The sequence below is a fragment of the Miniopterus natalensis genome, chromosome 13, assembly GCF_054644295.1.
Source record: "Miniopterus natalensis isolate mMinNat1 chromosome 13, mMinNat1.hap1, whole genome shotgun sequence".
Taxonomy (NCBI): Eukaryota; Metazoa; Chordata; class Mammalia; order Chiroptera; family Miniopteridae; genus Miniopterus; species Miniopterus natalensis.
Window position 1 is genome coordinate 49,410,574 of NC_142093.1, and position 18,361 is coordinate 49,428,934.

Below are 18,361 nucleotides of genomic sequence, written 5' to 3' on the forward strand. Positions count from 1 at the left end.
CTAAACAAACAAAAAAGGCCTGGGGGGATGCAGGGTACAGGGGGTCAATGAGAAAAAAAGGGGGACACCGTAATACTTTCAACAATAAAGATAAATTAAAACAAACAAACAAACACCCTAGCCAGTTTAACTCAGTGTTTAGAGTGTCGGCCTGCAAACTGAAGGGTCCCGGGTTCGATTCCGGCCAAGGGCATGTACCTCGGTTGCAGGTTTGCAGATAGCATAATTGCCTTTGTAAAAAAATCCAAAAGAATTAAAAAAAAACTTCTGGAACTAATAAGCAATGATAGCAAGGTTGCAGGATACTAGGTTAATATGTAAAAAACAAGTTATTTACTATATAGCAACAATGAAAACTGGAACTTAAAATTTAAAAACAATACCATTTGCATTAGCAGCCCAGAAAAGAATTACTCAGGAATATATCTAATAATTGCATAACCATATATCTAATAGATAAAAGGTCTATATAAGGAAAACTACAAAATTCTGATGAAAGAAATCAAAGACCTAAATAAATGGAGAGATGTTCCATGTTCATGGGTAGGAAGACTCAATATTGTCAAGATGTTAGTTCTTCCCAATTTGACCTATAGATTCAACGAAATCCAAATCAAAATACCATCAAATTCTTTTGTGGACACTAACAAACTGATTCTAAAGTTCAAATGGAAAGGTGAAAGACCAAGGGCAGCCACCATAATGATGAAGAACAAAGTTGTAGGCCTGCCACTACCTGCCTTCAAGACTCACTATAAAACTATAACAATCAAGACAGCGTTACTGTTGAAAGAATAGACAAGCAGATCTAATCTTAGAATAGCTACAGAGAGAGCACAGAAATAAAGCCCACATATATAGTCAAATGATCTTTGACAAAGGAGTAGAGGCAATTCAATGGAGAAAGAACAGTCTTCTCAACAAATGGGGATGGAACAACTGGACATCACATGACATCAATCAACCAATAAATAAGTAAATCAGTAAATGAATAAGTAAATGAGTGAATTAATGAATGAATCTAGGCACTGGTCTGACATCTTTCACAAAAATCAACTCCAAATGGATCATAGGCCTAAATGCATGATGCAAAACTATAACATTTCTAGAAGATAACATAGGAAAAAATCCAGATGACCTTGGGCTTGGCAATGAATTTTTTACTATAACGGCAACCTATGACCCAAGGAAGAAAAAAATTGGTAAGCTGACTTTATTAAAATGAAAAACTTCTACGCTGCAAAAGATACAATTAAGAGAATAAAAAGATAAGCCACAGAGTGGGAGAAAATATTATACAGGGTTTGGCAAAAGAAGGTTTACAGTTGTGAGTACACAAAACACAGAGTTTATTCTTGTATTATTTATTATTGCATTATTTTCCATACGAACAATTGTAAACCTGCTTTTGCCCCACCCTGTATACACATATATAGAAAATATTATATATATGATAAAGTACTTGTATCCAAAATATACAAAGAACTCTTAAAACTCAACAATAAAAAACAAACCCATTTATAAAACAAGCAAAAGATCTGAACAGTTACCTCATCAAAGCAGACATACAGATAACAGATATACAGCAACTTATTAACAAAGCTTTTGTTATGAAAGCTGATTTTTCTTTTCACCACCCTACAAGACACTTATCCTAGGAGGAAAGGAGTTGGTTAAGTATTATTCTTCTTTAAAAGGGTATAAATATGTTAAAGAATCTACAGGAAAAGGTAGCTATAATGAGTGAATATTTGAAATATTTCAAGAGAAACAAGGAAACTCTTTAAAAAGAACCAAATGACACCCTAGAACTGAAAACACAATATCTGAAATTTTAAAAATTATTGAATGAAATTAACAGCAGATTGTACACAATACAAGAAAAAGATGTATAAATTTGAAGACAAGGTAACAGAGTCAACCAAACTGAAGTCTACATTGGGGGGGGGGGGAGAGAGAGAGATTCTCAATACCTGTGGAACAGCATCAAACAGTCTAACATATATAGAATAAGAATTCCAGAGGCGAGAAAAAAGAGACTGGGACAAAAATTATTTGAGGAAATATTAACTGAAATTTTCAAAATTTGGTCAAAAATAGCAAATCCACAGACCAGGGAGCTCAGAGATAAATACACAAAAACCCACACCTAGCTACATCATAATAAAATTACTGAAAAAGAAACAGAAAATCTTAATAGAGGGTGGAGGGAAAGACACATTACCCACTGGGGAACAACAACAAGAATTATAGCTGATTTTTCATCAGAAACAATGAATACCAGAAGAGAAAAAAAAGGAATATCTTTAAAGTGCTGAAAAAAAAAAAAATCAAAATAGAATTCTATCCCCAGCAAAAAAATCTTTCAAAAATGCAGGCAGTTCTGATAAATTCCTTTTGTCTTTGTGACTGTGAGTCATGTTGCTGAATAAATTATACTGGACCCTTGAACAACACAGAGGCTAGGGGATCTGACCTCCAGCATAACAGAAAAATTCACATGTAATTGTAATCAGCCCTCCACATATGCCATTCCTAACCATGGAGTTGACCCCTGAACGACAAGGGTTTGAACTGCTCAGGTCAACTGAAAATAAATCTGTGTATAAGTGGACCCACATAGTTCAAACTCATGTTGTTCATGGGTCAACTGTACTTAGAAACCTTTATTCGGAAAAATAAGACTGTCCCTGGGATTCATGTTGGTTTAGTCCATCAAAGGCAACTGCTGTCTGAGCGACTACATGCTGCCAAGGTGACTGGCAACAGAGGAGGCACCTTAGCAAGGGAGAAACAAGGTCCTGTCCAACTGTAAAGTCCATGGCATGCTGGGGCCCAGGATCCAAAAACTCCCAACAATGGTATCCAGATATCCAGCCAGGAGCCTGAATTTCCTCTCTACTGGCTCTTTCTTTTCAGGACTCAAACCATACTCTAATATCTTAAATGAGGGCTATGACAACAATTTTAAAAGTCCCTTTCCTTGACAAAACTCTTAGCTACAAAACTCTCCAGTGAGTCATCTATACTTGTGTCTACTTTGTCATCCCGCACTTACTCACTACACCGCATTCCTCACATCAGTACTGCTCTAACTGGGGTTTTCGTTTTAATAACATGCTTCAAGGAAGTGTAAGGAACCATGTTTCCATTTTTTACTTGACTCGCTTGACTTTTTAGCTGGATGTGAAACTATCACTTCCCGAAAAACTTCCCCGACACAACTGTACTGGATTCCCTCTTGAGTTTCTAGCTACTTCTCAGGCCCACCAATTCCTTCCAGGGCTTTGTTTTAGACATTCTGTTCTAATTCTAGATGAGACGCTCTTCCTGGGTAAAACTCCGCACTTGCTCACATAACACAGCCAACCAGTCAGCATGTTTGATCACTTCACCCTCTTATTTATGTTGGACCTATCTTCTTTCTCCATCCCCTCTGCCATTTCCTTACTTCAGTCCAACAACAGCCCCTGTCTGGAACAACAGCCTTCTGCTTGCTCTTTTATCTCTGCCCCCTTCCCAATCTGTGCTCCATATTCCAGCCAGAATGATCTTGTTAAACCCAAATTTGGTGACTCTCCTTCCGAGCTTAAAGCCTTCAATAATTCCTTATTGTTGTTAAGATAAAGCCCATATTCCTCAAATTGTGAAAAAGTCCTTGCATCCTTAAATTGGCATAAAAGTCCTTGCATGAACTGGACCCTGATTCCCTCCATAAAGAGCTCTCCTTCTCACCCATACTTGCTTGAATTTTCTACTCCAGTTATAATGAACCTGAACAGCATATCTTCTGTTGCCTCCAGATTTCAGGCCTCAGATCTCAGCCTAACTGTCATTTCCTCTAGGAAATGCCCAAAGTTTGGGTAAGTACACGCTCCTTTCTCCCTCCCACTGTCATACATGCTCCCTGTCTTAACATTTATTCTGTTTTGAAAGTACCTGTTTAGTCCTATGCTTTTTTTACTAGATCATAAGTTCCCTGAGAGTAGAGGCCAGTTCTTTTTACACACCATTATATCTCTAGTACCCAAAACAGTTCCTGGCGCATAGAATGTACTCAATGAATATGTGTTTTTTAAAAATAGATCTTTATTGATTTCAGAGAGAGGAAGGGAGAGGGAAAGAGAGATAGAAACATCAATGATGAGAGAGTCGTTGATCAGCTGCCTCCTGCACGCCCCCCACTGGGAATCAAGCCTGCAACCCAGGCATGTGCCCTGACTGGCAATCGAACCTCAATCTCCTGGATCCTAGGTCGATGCTCAACCGCTGAGCCACGCTGTCCGGGCTCAGTGAATATGTTTTGAATGACTGGATTAAAATGTTGGCATTGTCAATGGGAAAGGATAGTTTCAAAAAGGTTGAGAAGGAATATACTTTGGGAAATACTGGTCTAGGTGGCTTTTTGAGAAGAAAAGTCAGAATTAGGATGCTTTCAAGCCAACAAATGCTTCCCATGAGTATCTGCTGAATAGATGGATGGGTATACATGGGAGGGAAGGGGCCTGTTGAAGTTGGGGCATGGTGTGACATGGAGCCACTTACACCGGCAAGAGAGTAAAGAAAGAGGCAATTTAGGGAGAAGAGGTTGAGCTCCATGAAGCTAAAGGCAGTTTCAGGATCCAAGAGGCATCTCTGAAGAATGCCTAACAGTCCTCTGGAAAGGCAAGACCAAATCTCAGGAGGGAGGTTGGGGCTATGGCCAAAGCTGAAGGAGGCATGGCAGAGAGGAGGCTTGAAGTGTTAGCCTAAAGAAGTTTCCATCAGGCACTCCTGCACTTTAAAATACTTTCTTTGCAGAGAGGGGTCTGAGAATGATTCATTGAGCCTCAAAAGGTAAATGGAATGCTGGTGGCTCAGAGATGGAAACCATAAATAAATCACCAGGAAATGTAACCAAATGATAGCTATTTTTTCCAAGGTGCGAAACAGAACTTGCCAGGTTCAAGGGATTCTATCCAAAACTCCTTGCAAGATGACGCGAGTGTGGGCAGGACAGCATCCAGAATAGAGAGAGGGAGCTATGGCCAACTTGGGAGGTGATGACCAGGAGGTACTCTGGAATAGATAGTTGACAGCAGGGCTAGGGAGTCCCTTTGGACTGTAGAGGGGCAGGATCCATGAGTGAGGACATATGGAGAAGCTGTGATCCTAAGTCATAGCAAGAGGGTGGGAAGCAGAGTCTAGAGACCTTCCGTGAGCCACAGAGATGGGCTGAGACACCGCAGCCCATAACACCATGCCCCCGGGGCTCCTGGCAGCCTGCAGGAGGCCTCCCCCATGGGCTGTGGAGGCAGCAGGCTCATCCACCTCTTTAGCCTCACCTCACCTTTGGAACCTCCCCTACGTCAATCACACCATTTCCTGAGTCTCTCACACTCCCTCTTGCATCTGGACCCTGCTTCAGCCTGAGAGGGAATTCCCTATGTCAAGTGACTGAGAAAGCAACAATTTGAGCCTGATTTACAGATAACTCTATACCATCTGCCAACAGGATCTCACAGTGGACAACTGGATAGTCTGAGTGGCCCTGAGAGAGTGAAGAAGTGAAATTCCTCTGCAGGCAGAACTTGTAGTAGTGCACTTAGCCTGCAAGGAGCAATGTCCTGAGGTGACACCTTCACACTGCCACCAGGTGTATTAACTATATTTTCTTATTTTCTGTACTTTTGATGCTCTGGCATTTGAGGCCTTGCTGACTGGGGGAGACTTTCCCTCCCAGGACCAGCCAATTCTTAGAAATAGCAAAAGACTTGCCCCAGAGTGGACCTTTCATATGCAAACTGACCAATCCAGAGCCCATACTCCAAACTACCTCCGTTATGGCGCTCTCACAGCCCTAATAACCGCGGGGCTAGGTACCAAGACAACTAGGGCAGCCCTCACACCCCACAGCCTGCTGAAGTTATTCCAACTAGCCAACCCTAAACCTGACTATCCTGCCTTACATTGACTTCCCTGCAGAAACCACAATAGAGGTTGTTGCCCACCTATTCCCCTCACTCTTCTTGACTCCTGACCAACCCTGGTGCTTCTCCATGTGGCCCTGTGGGTATGCTGGGCCTCCCACTTTTAGGGAGCTGTAATTAAAAACTTCTTCATTCATGACAGTCATTTCTGCATCTGCATGCCTTACTATATCTGATTAAAACAAATCCCAAGTAATTTTAAAATACCAGGTAAGGATTTGGCAACACAGTGAAGTACTTGGATGGACGACTAAGAAGCTGGTGTTGAGATGTGATCACATTTTGGAATGATGTGAATGGACCCCCAGAACGCAGATATTTGTGGCCTGTGCTTAGTCAGCACCTTCGGAATCATGGAGAAGCTTGTTGGAAATACATAGAAATAGAGAATCCCAGGCCCTACCTGAGACCTAATAGATCAGAATGTGTATTTTAATGAAATCCTCTGTTCACACATATGCATGTTAAAGTTTGAGATTCATTGGTCTCGTTAAAGGATAGCAAGAAGCTAGGAAAATTCCAGGACAAGAGGAACAGGGAAACTGAGACAAGAAAATTAAACAAGGCCAAACAGTGTGGGCAATTTGCAGCTGGCTTATAAATAATAAGCCATTATCTTCCCCAAACTAAGGACACTTGAGAGCAAATGGTTAAAAGCCTCTCTAATAAGAGACTGCAGGAAAGGAGGGGGGAAGGGGAAAGGAAAAAAGAGCAGTTTATTTCACTCCCTAAACAGAAAAGCCAGCAGTCTCAGGGCTTGGCAAGATAATATTGCCAGGCCAGGTGCTTTTCATGAATTCTGGGAAAGTCACAACAAAGTAAAAAGGGGACCTTGAAAATTAATCTGTACTAAGATATTCAGCAGAGGAATTTTTAAATCTATAGACAGAAAAGTATATAAGGCAGAAACTCCCCACCGAACTGGCTCCTCAGATTAGCCGACAGCGCCCATCCGCGCTTTATGCTGGATGACAGATCTGCTTGCCTTGCTCCTTTAATAAATCTGCAAGTTTTACTTTCTTAATAAATCTGCTTTAACACAGCACAATTATCTGGAGTCACTCGTTTGAATTAAGTCATACAGCAGACGAGAACCGAGGTGGGACAGCCCTCTGTCTCTGACTCGGGGCTGTCTGGTAACACCTCTCTGGTGTTTGTGAGAGGTGCCTGTAACAGTCTGACTCAAACATTTCTGTTTTTCAACCCTAAACTTCTGAGTTCTACTTTTTAATAATTTTAGTACGTGGAAGGTGGATGCTTCTAGCAGGGATACAGATGGTTTCAATGAAATAGAAGCAGAGACTAGACTGTCACCTGGCCATTTCAGAACCACCATGCCACTAGGAAATAGATAATAAAGAGACATATGGGCTTTGATGGGGTGACTGATCCTGATTACCAAGGGAACCAGGGTTGCTGCTCCACAATGTGGCAGGAAGGAGGGTGGGTGGAAGTTAGTGATGCTCCAGGGGATGTCCTATTACTGTCTCATTCAGAGGTAAGTCAATGAGTCACTATAACCCCACAGAGGCAGGATTACTAAGGTCTCAGGCTTGGAAAAATCAAAGGCCCCATCCAGGATTTTGAATCTTCAGGGAATGTCCCAAAGACACAGGCAGCTGGCAGTCAGTGTCCATGGTGACAATATTGGCAGCAGTTTCCTAACCGGACCCTTCCTGTGGCATAATCTTGCCTGTCACCCAGCCTTCTGGGATCCTTCCCAATCTCGGAGTATCTTTCCTCAGCCTTCTAGTTAGTTCTAGGAATTCCCATACATTCCTTTCTGTTTAAGTGCAGTAAGTTTGGAAAGACATAAGAAGCTATGAATGTTGAAAGCTGTATTTCCCAAACTGAGGATCTTGTAAAAAGTCTGATTTTTATTCCGGAGGTCTGGGCAGGGCTTGAGAGTCTTCATTTCTAACAGGCTCCCAGGTGATGCTGATAATTCAGGTCCACAGGCCACACTGGCAGTATTGGGACTGAGAGCACTCAGTGCTTGTAGAAAAGAGGCTGGAAAGTAGGAAGGAGCATATAAAGGGTGTTCAACACTGTATAATGGAGTCTGGACTTGATCTTGCAGGTGAGAAGCAGTCATTACAGAATCCCAGGGGAGCGAAATGAGTATTTCGTTTTTAAAAGGCTTCTGAAAGTTATATAGACAATAGAGCGTGAGATGAGGGACAGGAGGCAGGAGAACTAGTTAGCAAGTGGGGTAGGCAAAATACTAGTCCCTGCCGGCCCCCAAATATTCTTATCCTTGTCTCCAGAACCTATGAATATGTTACTTTATATGACAAATGGGCCTTTGCAGAGTCATCAAGTTAAGACCTTTCAGATCGGAAGATCATCCTGGACTATTCAGGGGGGCCCAATGTATCCCATGAGCACTTAAAGGTGGAGACCCTGTCCCAGTGCTGGTCAGAGGGAGATGTGACTATGGAAAGATGGTCAGGGAATGGAACATGTGACTCTGAAGGTGGGAAAGAGGCTTCGGCCAAGGAATGCAAGTGACCGGCCTCCAGGAACTGTAAAAGGCAAGGTAGTGGATTCTTCCCTAGAGCCTCGTGCTGTTTTAAGTCATTAAATCCATGGTAATGTGTTATAGTAGCAATAAAAAACTAACACAGGAGGCCAGTGCAACATTCCAGGGAAGATAGCATAAAGACCTCATTTAAGAGAGTAGCAGCAGAAAAGGAGAGACCTGGTCTGAAAGATTATTAGGGGGCTAGAGATGAAGAGACGTGGTCACCTCCAGGTGTGTGTATCGGGTGGGGTGGTGAGGGAGGGGCAGGGGCACAAGGAAATGCCCAGGTTTCTCTCTTGGAAAAATGGGAAAGAAGTGAGCATGCCAGTCCCCCCCCCAATACTATTCAGCTCCTTTCTTCCAATTCCAGTTTCACCAAGAAACCTTCCAACCGTCACCCTCAAGCTTTCACCACTGGGAAAAGCATGGGTTCACCAGCCAACACAAACAGCTGCTCTGCTCGTCCGGCTTATTTTTCACTTTAAACTTATGCATTGCCATTCTAGTTATAAACCAGGCTCCTGTGAGATTGGTCAGAGCAAAACAATTTACCAGGGTTTGATTTCTCCCAGAAAAGCTGACAGAATTGAGTTTCTGCTCCTGCAAAGCATAAGATCAGACTTTGAACCATGATGACCCCAGCTCTGCCTCCTTACCTGGCACAGCTTCCCTGCGCCCTAGGCTGGAAGGGAGACCTGGAAGAGGCTGCCTAATGCTTAACCCCTGTGCCAAGTCAACTGAGAATCATGAGGTCCTGTGCTTATAACTTAACAGCTGTTCTGAGGTTCCCAGTCTTGGGGGAGAGCCCACCCGTCTGGACCTCCTGCTTAGGAGCAAATGTAAGCCAGGGCAAGCAGTCCTAGGAAACTGGGAGGGGGTGAGCTCTGGTTGCAGTTGACTTGGAGGTGGCTGGTTTCATCATAAAGACGTCCTGGGAAATCTGAGAAAGAAAATAAGGACATTCCCAGCCTACTCTGAGTTACTTCTTTACCTGCCAAGTTTGCCAAGTGACACCTCTGAGCAAAAGAGGGAGAGCAAAGACCCTCTGTCCCTCACAATACTAGGGGCCAGGTTGCTGCTGTGCACCCCCAGCTCAGGTGAAGAAAGGAGGCTCGTGGAAGTTACATTCTTGCCCAGCACTGCGTCAATCAAGTGTCAGAGCCAGGACCTGGCTTCAGGCTCTGCATGACAAAATCCACCTCCTCTGTACTTTGACCTGGGTGTCTCTCCTTCCCTCACAACCCACTCCTGCAGGTCTTTGTCAGAGGTGGTCTGATGGTTCTCCTGTCTAGAGGTGCCCAGTACATCTAGGGCCATGGCCGCGGCTCCCAAATCACCCAACAATAACACATCCTCCAAACCAGCAAGCACCAAGGAGCCCCCTCCCACGTGCTCAGCCCCCTGCTAGGTGCTGTGGGGGAAATGGTCATAGAGTAATGAACCACTCCTGCCCTCTACGAGCTTATAAAGCAACAGGGCTTAAGTCATGGGGTATCTGAACTGCAGAATTGGGGTGGGGTAGAGCCCGAGTCACAGACCCAGGAGCTGAACCAGGTCTGCTGGACTCTAGGACCCGTGCTCCTGTCCCTGGTGCCAGACTGTCTCCCAATAACAATGCTTTACGGTCTACATGGTGTTTTCCAGACAAAGAACCTGAGGCCCAGAGAGGTGAAGTCACTCATCCAACGGCACACAGTGGCATGTGGTAGACTGGGGACCTCCGACTCCTCACAGTACCTCCCTGCTTTCCTCACTCCTACCCTCTAGTTCTGAGGAGGAAGTCTAGGCAGGGAGAGGTTCCTGGGGCACACCACGTATGTCTCACGAGAAGAGTAGTGAAGGGACCCCTCTGCCCCGTGGCCAGTGCCCACATCAGAGAGCACCCACCTTCTCCCACCAGTTCACACCCAGTTTCCCCCACTCCAAAGTGCTACTTACATATTCTTTAATGTCCTTTGATTTCACGGCCTTGTAGGAATAATATGCAGGGTAAAGGGTGCCAAATATAAGCCTGCAGGGAAGAGAGAAAGAAAGAGAAATGTGATTTTCACTCATCCTATCAGATGGAAAATGTCTGTCTCCAATGCCAGGAACAGTTCTCTGAGCTACAGAAAGTGCTGCTGTGGGCCTGATTTCTTGTTTCTGAATGCTCTGAAGGTCTGCTCCTGGCTGGGATGTGCTTAGGAACCTCCTGTTACAGCTCCACAATCTGTAAGGTCCACAACATAGAAGGGTGATTTGGGGTCATGGAAGCCAAAAATGGGGTGGGCCGGGACACCAACCTGAACAGTCAAGACCCCTGAAATTAGAGGTCAAACTTTCCTCTCTGCTAATCCCCCTGAGATGCTCTATAAACCAGCCCACACTGTGGGCTTCCTTCACCACTGGAACATTTTTGTTTGTTTTTTTTGTTAATCTTCACTGGAGGATATTTTTTCCATTGATTTTTTTTTTAAGAGAGTGGAAAGGAGGAAGGAAGGGGGAAGAGAGAGAAACATCAATGTAAGAGAGGCACACTGATTGTCTTCCAACCTGCAAATCAGATACATGCCCTTGACTGGAACTCGAACCCAAGACCCTTTGGTCCGAGGGCCAAACCACCAAGCCAAACCTCTTCGCTAAAAGTTCCTTCAAATGTCACTCCTCTCATATTTAATTTCAGCATCCTGGAGCCAGAATCAGTTTTTCAATTACAAATCCACTCAAGCCAAGCCCTCCTCCTGCCACACACATGCCCACCCTGCACTAACCTGATCTCACTGCTCTTAAGATGAAGCAGCAGAAATGACCCCAGCGTGACTGTTTGGGCAGCAGCTCTCCCTGACCCATGGCCCAGGGTCACTGAGGAAGCTCTCAGCCCTACCTCTAAGGACCTGCCTGGCAGAGCTCTACCTGGCCTCATTCTCTCCACCTTGCACCGTCCCACACCAAGCCTTTGCCTGTGCTGTGGTCTCCTCCTAGAATGTTCCCTCCCCCGTCTGTGTCTGGTTCATAATGCCTGTTCATCAGATCCCAGCTCCATCATGACGTTCACGGAAGCCTTCCCCGGTCAGTCTCCCCACTGCGCCCACAGCCCAATGTGCACACTATCAGGGTGCTCTTTTACTAGTGTCTAGGTGATACTTTGATTGATAGGAGCTCCCCATTGGACTGTAAATGCCTTCAGGGCACAGAATGGATCTGTTTCATTCAACAATGTATTTCTAGCACCTACCACACAGTAGGTTCTCAATGGATATTTTTAAATGTATGACTTGACAGAATGTTGGCGCTAGAAGAGTCTAGTCCTTTCGCCACACAGATACGGTCACCCCCAGGTGTCAATCCAGGTGCAAGCTGAGTGGGCACAGGAAGCGCGTTGGCTCCCCGCCCCACAGGAGCCAACATCTCCTGTGTCAACCCACAGACAGAACTTCTAGGGTCCCTGCACCTGGGAAGCCCAAAGCTCTGGCTCCCTCATCAGTATTCAGAGGTCGGACAGAAAATTCAGAGTCCAGATGCAGTTCACCTGGCAGAGGTCAGTTTTCCCACAGCGCTGCGGCCAGGTAACACCTGACATTCTACAGTCATCGGGTTGCCAGGGAAAAACGGAGTTAACTGAACAGAGTCAGTTTCTAAGATGCTGACAGGGAAAGGGTTTCGTAACCTGGCCTCACACAGGCCTTGCCCCAAGTGCTCCCCAGGCATCACCTCAGTCCTCGGGCGGCCTCAAAGGAACCTCTCTCTGACAGGTCACCAGCGCACAGAGCGGTCAGTCACTTGCTTATTTATCTACGGTTCCATGCCCACTAAAGAGCACAGCCTCTGAAGGCTGGCTGATGCCTGCAGGGGACCTCCTCCGAGCCGGGCTTTTTACTAACACTGTCCACTGGCTTGGCAAGCAAGGCCATGCTCTGCGAAGGCAGGGGTTATGTGTGGGGAGCAAGGTAAGCCAGCAAAGGGGACGAGTGTCTGAAAGGAAGGCGAGGGAGGTCTTCCCAACCGTGCCCCCCTGCCCCCCTCCCAGGCATTCTCAGACACCAGGGAGAGTCTGCTTTCCTCCGGGAGGCCTTTCCTGACCTCACCCCCTGCAGACCAGGCTCTTCTCTCCCTCCTCCAGGCCACAACAATCCCCTTCCTTAGCCCTTTTTCACACACAGGCAACGGTTTATTCGGTGTCTATCTGCCACATTGTATGTCCCACGAAGCCAAGGATGGTGTCTGTCTCATTCATAACCGCACCCCCAGGCCTGGCAAGTGCTGGGCAAGCACATGGTGCTCACTGTGTGACGCTGCAGAGTGGTGGAGTAAGGGGCAGGGCCATGCGGGGCACATTCATGACCTTGGGACTGAGGGCTCGGCAGCAAGGGGAATGCCAGGTGGCAATGGCTGATTCAGCAAAGCCTCGGGCAACCCGCCACTGGCTCCTCTGGCACAGATGCCCTGGTTTAGCCCCGTGTGCCAGGATGGTTTCCAGTCCCTGCCCTGAGGCAGCCTGGGACCAGCAGAGAGACAGGTGCAAACTCGGCCTCGATTTGCTCCTCTGGGAGCTCCCAGGAGCAGCAACACCTCTGATGGTCACAGAACGGGGGCCGTCTCAGTGATGTGCAGCCTGGAGGCCTGTGCTCCATCTGCTGGACTCCTGATGTGAAGGGGCAGCCAGTATCCCCCCTCCCTGACAGCACAGGGACAGCAAGACAAATCTGCTTTTTCAGTCCCCTAAAATCTCAGTAACCCTGGCAGGTAAAGGAGCACGCCGAGCATTTCCCTGCCCAGGGAAGGGAGAATGAGATTAAGATGGCAAGTACTTGTAAATCTATTTTGGAGAAAAGAAATAACAATTGAGCAGATCCAGGCCAAAAGGGTTTGGTACCTACGTCCACGCAGTCCAAGTGCCTTTGTAAGCTCCCCTCCCCCCCCCCCCCCCCGGGCCACCCCCACCCGCCTTCCTGCCCAGATTCCCGGCTCGCCTGCCCTCAGCCTGCAGCTGTCCCCACAGTGTGCCACGCTCGCTCACTCACAACTGTGGCTTCCCGCCTGCTCTCTGTCCTGCCTAAATCTCAGGGCATGATCTTCCCACAACCCCACAACTGTTTTTTCCTGATAAAGTCCCACTAATCCTTTAAGATCCATCTCAAGCCATTTCTGTGAGTCTTTGATCATTTGTCCCTTAGAATTTTCTTGACATTCTTTAAGTCCATTACAGCCCTTATGTAGTAATATTAATAAAACATTAAAAGTAATGATATTAATATCACTGAGTGCTGCCAATGCCAGGCACAGCTCTACACGTCCGGTACATTCTCTCGCTTAATCCTCTCAGCACCCAGATGGGATAAGACCTCCCCTCCCCTTTACAGACGGGACTCGAAGGCCCAAGAGAACCACAGCCAGGAGCAGAGCTGGGACGTGGACAGGCAGCCTGGTGACAGGGCCTGCCTTTGTCTCCTGGGCCAGCTGTGCTGGCTGAGTCAGTGTCCCCAGCCAGATCGAGCAGCCCCAGGTCACTAGTGGGGTCCCAGGTACGGCCCCTGCCCAAGTGGATACTTGAAAAATGTCTGTTGAGTGAATGAAGCATAAAGAATTTCATTCTCTCTCCGAGGAACTTAGCCCACCTGATAGATTCATGCAACTCTCTCTACAGGGTCAGGAGGAGAGCAGCAAAATACTTAGCAGGATCCACAGCTACTTACACGCTGACGGTCAGCCCCAGCAGAGGGCAGGTGGCAGGCATGAGAGCCTCTAGAAGAGCCCTCCTCCCAGTTACCTGTGAACAGAGCCTCGCGCTGCACTTCATAGCCTCCGGGCTCTGCACCCACCCTCCCTTCTCCAAGGTCACTGCGACCCTGAAGCCCTCCACCCCTAACTACTGGCTCCATTTATCTATCTGCCTGCAGCGTTGCTCCTATGTTTGCCCCTCCTCCCTCCTCTTGCTCCAACTTAGGGGCCTTCAGAACATTTGCTTCAGAATGAGAACAATACGCATTCTTTCCATCTGTGTGTTGCTCAGGGCCATGATCACAGGGTGGGCACACGGAAGGAACTGTCCTAGTGAGGGATGTCCAGTTATCCAGGAAACCAACACCAAAGACAAAAGCTTCATGTTTGAAACAAAAATAAAATGTTAGCATCACATAGTAACTGGTGCAAATTATTGCTCTTTGCAGGGTGCTTGGCCCGGCTTTAGGTGCTTTACCTGCATTTGCTTGTACAACATCTCTATGAAAAGACATAATTAGCATCCCCATTCCAGAGATGCAAATAAGAGTCAGAGAACTTAAATAACTGGGCTGAGATCACACAGTAAGTCCACGGCAAGGCTGGACAAGACTGTGAGATTTCACAGCCTGGGTGCTAAGTCAGTGATGTTCTCACTTTTTTGATCCAACAAAATCAGTAAAATATTTTAATCACCCATTATTTGTATTACCAAGAATCTTTGGTTTGCTGAGAAAATATTTTTAAGTCATCATGAGGACTGGTTTATTTAAAATGAGACTGTCTAACACACAAACCCACTTACCAGGGCTCATGCAAACTATAACACAGCTTGGGTTCTGCTGAAAACAAGACGAGGCACTCTGTCAATACCACTGTGTTGTGGACTCCCCCTTGTCCCTCAGAATCCCCTCCATGCCCATCTGACACACACCTGATCTCCTTCCATACTCAGAACACTCCGTGGCTTTCCCTGTCCACAGAGCTGCTCAGCTCCCATGACTGGGGTACGTGGCCTGGCTGTAAAGCCACCTGAACCCTAAGCTGGACACAGAAGGAAAGACAACCTCAGAGGCCTTGGAGCTCAGGGATCTTGGTGCTGGTCTGTGCAGCACCACTCAAGATGTGCCCAGGAGCCCCACTTGTTTTTACTTGCTCTGCACAATGGGGTGTTCCCACAGGTGGTGGTGGGAAGGTCAAACGGACTGAGACACAATAAAATACTTTGAAAAGGAAAATGCTGCACAGATCTGTGAAATTATTTTCTCTAGGAGGGAGGCTCTAAGCAGAGGACCATGGTCTGTGGTGTCCCACCACCACGAGGGGTGACGCAATCGTCAGAATTATCTTAATTACCCCAGTCCTGGGATAAAGCTGGGTCCAGCACTTGTTTCTATAAGACCCAGGAGTGCCCCATAGCTGGGAGACCCAGGACAGCCACTACCTGCAAGGGAGATTCCCCCGGGGGGGGGGGGGAAGAACACTAATCTTTCTAACACGAGTATCTTCCGGAGGTGAGGGAAGTGGTTCCACTGTCTCAGTGGAATCATAAAGCTATTCTACCCTATTTGATCTTTGGTTCTGGGTGTGTGACATCAGAGAAATTCCTTTTTCCAAAAGGTTTGGAGAGCCTCAGAGGACACATGAGGTCCAGTCTGGGTCCCTCCCAAAATAAAGAGAGAAGACAGCTGGTAAGTGCATACCACTCCCTTGGCCAATGTGCATTTGACCGAAGAAAGCTTTACTATAAATGGTATAGTTTGGCCAAAACTTCAGCACCTCTAGGATCATACCTCCCACCCCCAGGCTGACTGGTCTGTGGAGAAATGCATGGGCTGAGGCATTCCTGGAGGTATCCCTGGGGGAATAAAGTAGCAGGAAGTCTCCCACATTTTAGTGTCCACAGGCTACAGTGCCTTTGCCATAGCAGCAGACAGAGGAGAGTTGTCTGGTTGGTTAGTTGGTTAGATGGCTGGTTGGTTTGTGGAGCAGTAGAATTCAAGGAACGGGGGGGGTGTCTAGAACACAAGGCCCGAGGTAAAGGTCCCTGGCCTGGGAGAAGATAAATATCAGCCAGGACCCAGAAATGACATCTCTGGGTCCCTGTGCAGTGAGGGGGGGACATGGCACAGAGGGAAGGACTCCCAACTGAAGGTCAGGAACCCTGGTTCTAGGCTCAGCTCTGATACCGGCTGGCAGGGTGATCCTGGGCCAACACCCTTGGCTCCCCCACCCCCCGCCCTGAGCTAAGCAGTCTCATTTTTTTTATTCAGAAAATACTGACCTACAGACCTGGTAAATACTGTACTGACCTGGCATAGTAGGTGTCCAGCACTGTTCTGCTGCTAGTGAGCCAGCAGTGAACAGATGGGGAGAGCACCCTGTTGAGTTCTGGGGCACCCCCTCCCCCAGCCCAGGCATTCTTTCATCCCATGACTTCAGTCTCACCCAGGCCCAGCCCTGGCCTCTGCTCAGCGGCTTGAACTGTGTGGATACTGCTGAGCACGCAAGTTCCCCTGTCCCCCCCACACACACACACACACTCCACATCCTGACATAGCGTGAGACGTTAGCAAACACCCAAATGGTGGCGATAAGCAAAACAAGCAAAGCTGTTACAAGGCCATCAGGACAGTCATCTATCGCTGTCATGTATTCCTGGGAATTGCAGCAACAGAAGAGTGGTCAAAGGGGGTCATTATTTTTTGCTGTTTCCCTTTGTCACCAGCAGGTGGGAATCACGGGTTAGCAAGGCAGAGTGCTGACACAGCTTTCCTGTGGAAGGGTGGAAAACAAAGAATGGATGGATATGAAAACAGGAAAATACGGGTGTGTTTTAGTCTCTACGGAAAACAGGAAAATACACAGACAAGCAAGCGATGAAGCAAAGCCAGGGTGGTAAGAACTGACACCATTCTTGATGGAGCGATTCCACTGCTCAAAAGACTTCCACGGCTCCCTACTGCCCAAAGAAAAACACCTGAACTGCTCACCTTTGCATTGAGGGCTTCCACCATCCGGCCACAGCCCACCCCACCAGCTTCACGTGCCCTCCACTAATTCCCGTGCACACCTCATGTGTTTCTACCACGGTGCTCTGCCATCATTCTATTCGCTTGGAATGCTCTTTCCCCAACTCTTGCCAAAACCCTATGCAAACTTCTAATATACTGGATTAGAAGCCTTGGCACTACTGACATTTGGGGGCCAGATAATTCTTTGTTTGGGGGGGGGGTTGTCTGTCCTGAGCCTTGTAGGATGTTCAGCAGCATCCCTGGGCTCTACCCACTAGATGCCAGCAGCATTCCCTCCATCCTCCAGGTGTGACAATCAAAAATGTCTCCAGACACTGACGCTGTCCCTGGGGGTAAAATCACCCTGGTTGAGCCCTGGACAGTGTGACTCAGTTGGTTGGAGCGTTGTCCCATACACCAAAAGGTGGTGAGTTCAATTCCCGGTCAGGGCACATACCCAGGTTGAGGGTTCAATCCCCAGTTGGGGCACATGTCTTAGTCAAGGCCTCTCCCTTTTTGTTTTTGTTGCATGAACCAGGCTAGATAAAACCAACTGGACTTTGCGTGAGCCGATTCTCTTCATTGTAAGGAGGCAGGCAGTTGCAGCTGGATTTCATAGGGTACTAGAACCCAGGATGGGAAGCTGCTGGGAAGCCTGCTGTTATCACTCCCTCCCCACCCACCCCCGCCCCCCAGGCCCTGTTCTCACTTCTTGGCTTCTCTAGCCACATCTGCTCTGTTTTCTGTGTGTGTTGCTCTCTATGATTCTGTTTCTCTCTCCAGAATTCTACTTTTTTTTGCATATAGGGCCAAACATGGGCACCCACAGTAGCAGCCCCCACTCCAGAGTTTATATCTCTTTAGTCCAAGTATACAGCAGGAACTACTAACTCAAGTTTCCCAATGCCAACCTCTGGGAGACAGAACCTATCACGTTGTGCGAGCCTGCTGCTGGGCGCACCTCAGAAGCTGGAGAGGGGAAGTTCTCACAGGGAAGGAGGAGGGCTGGACAGACACACTGCCAGCGGGAAACAGAGGGTGCAGACCAATTTGGCTAATGGCACAGAATGTGGAATGGAAGCTCCCAGGTAACGGATTTCAGGTCAGTGAAAGAAAGAGCTCCTTAGAGTGGTCCAAAGTAGGCCAGACTTCTTTGG

The 18,361-nt window shown here is 47.1% G+C and overlaps 1 protein-coding gene across 1 annotated transcript in view; it reads right to left on the reverse strand.

The window, feature by feature from the left end:
* Positions 1 to 16,619, reverse strand: part of REEP1 (receptor accessory protein 1) — a 56,832-nt gene extending 40,213 nt beyond the window's left edge. The window contains 3 exon segments of the mRNA XM_087823680.1: positions 10,432 to 10,504; positions 16,503 to 16,543; positions 16,545 to 16,619. Coding sequence (XP_087679806.1) covers positions 10,432 to 10,504; positions 16,503 to 16,543; positions 16,545 to 16,619 — 189 coding nt within the window.
* Positions 16,620 to 18,361: the final 1,742 nt, after the last annotated feature.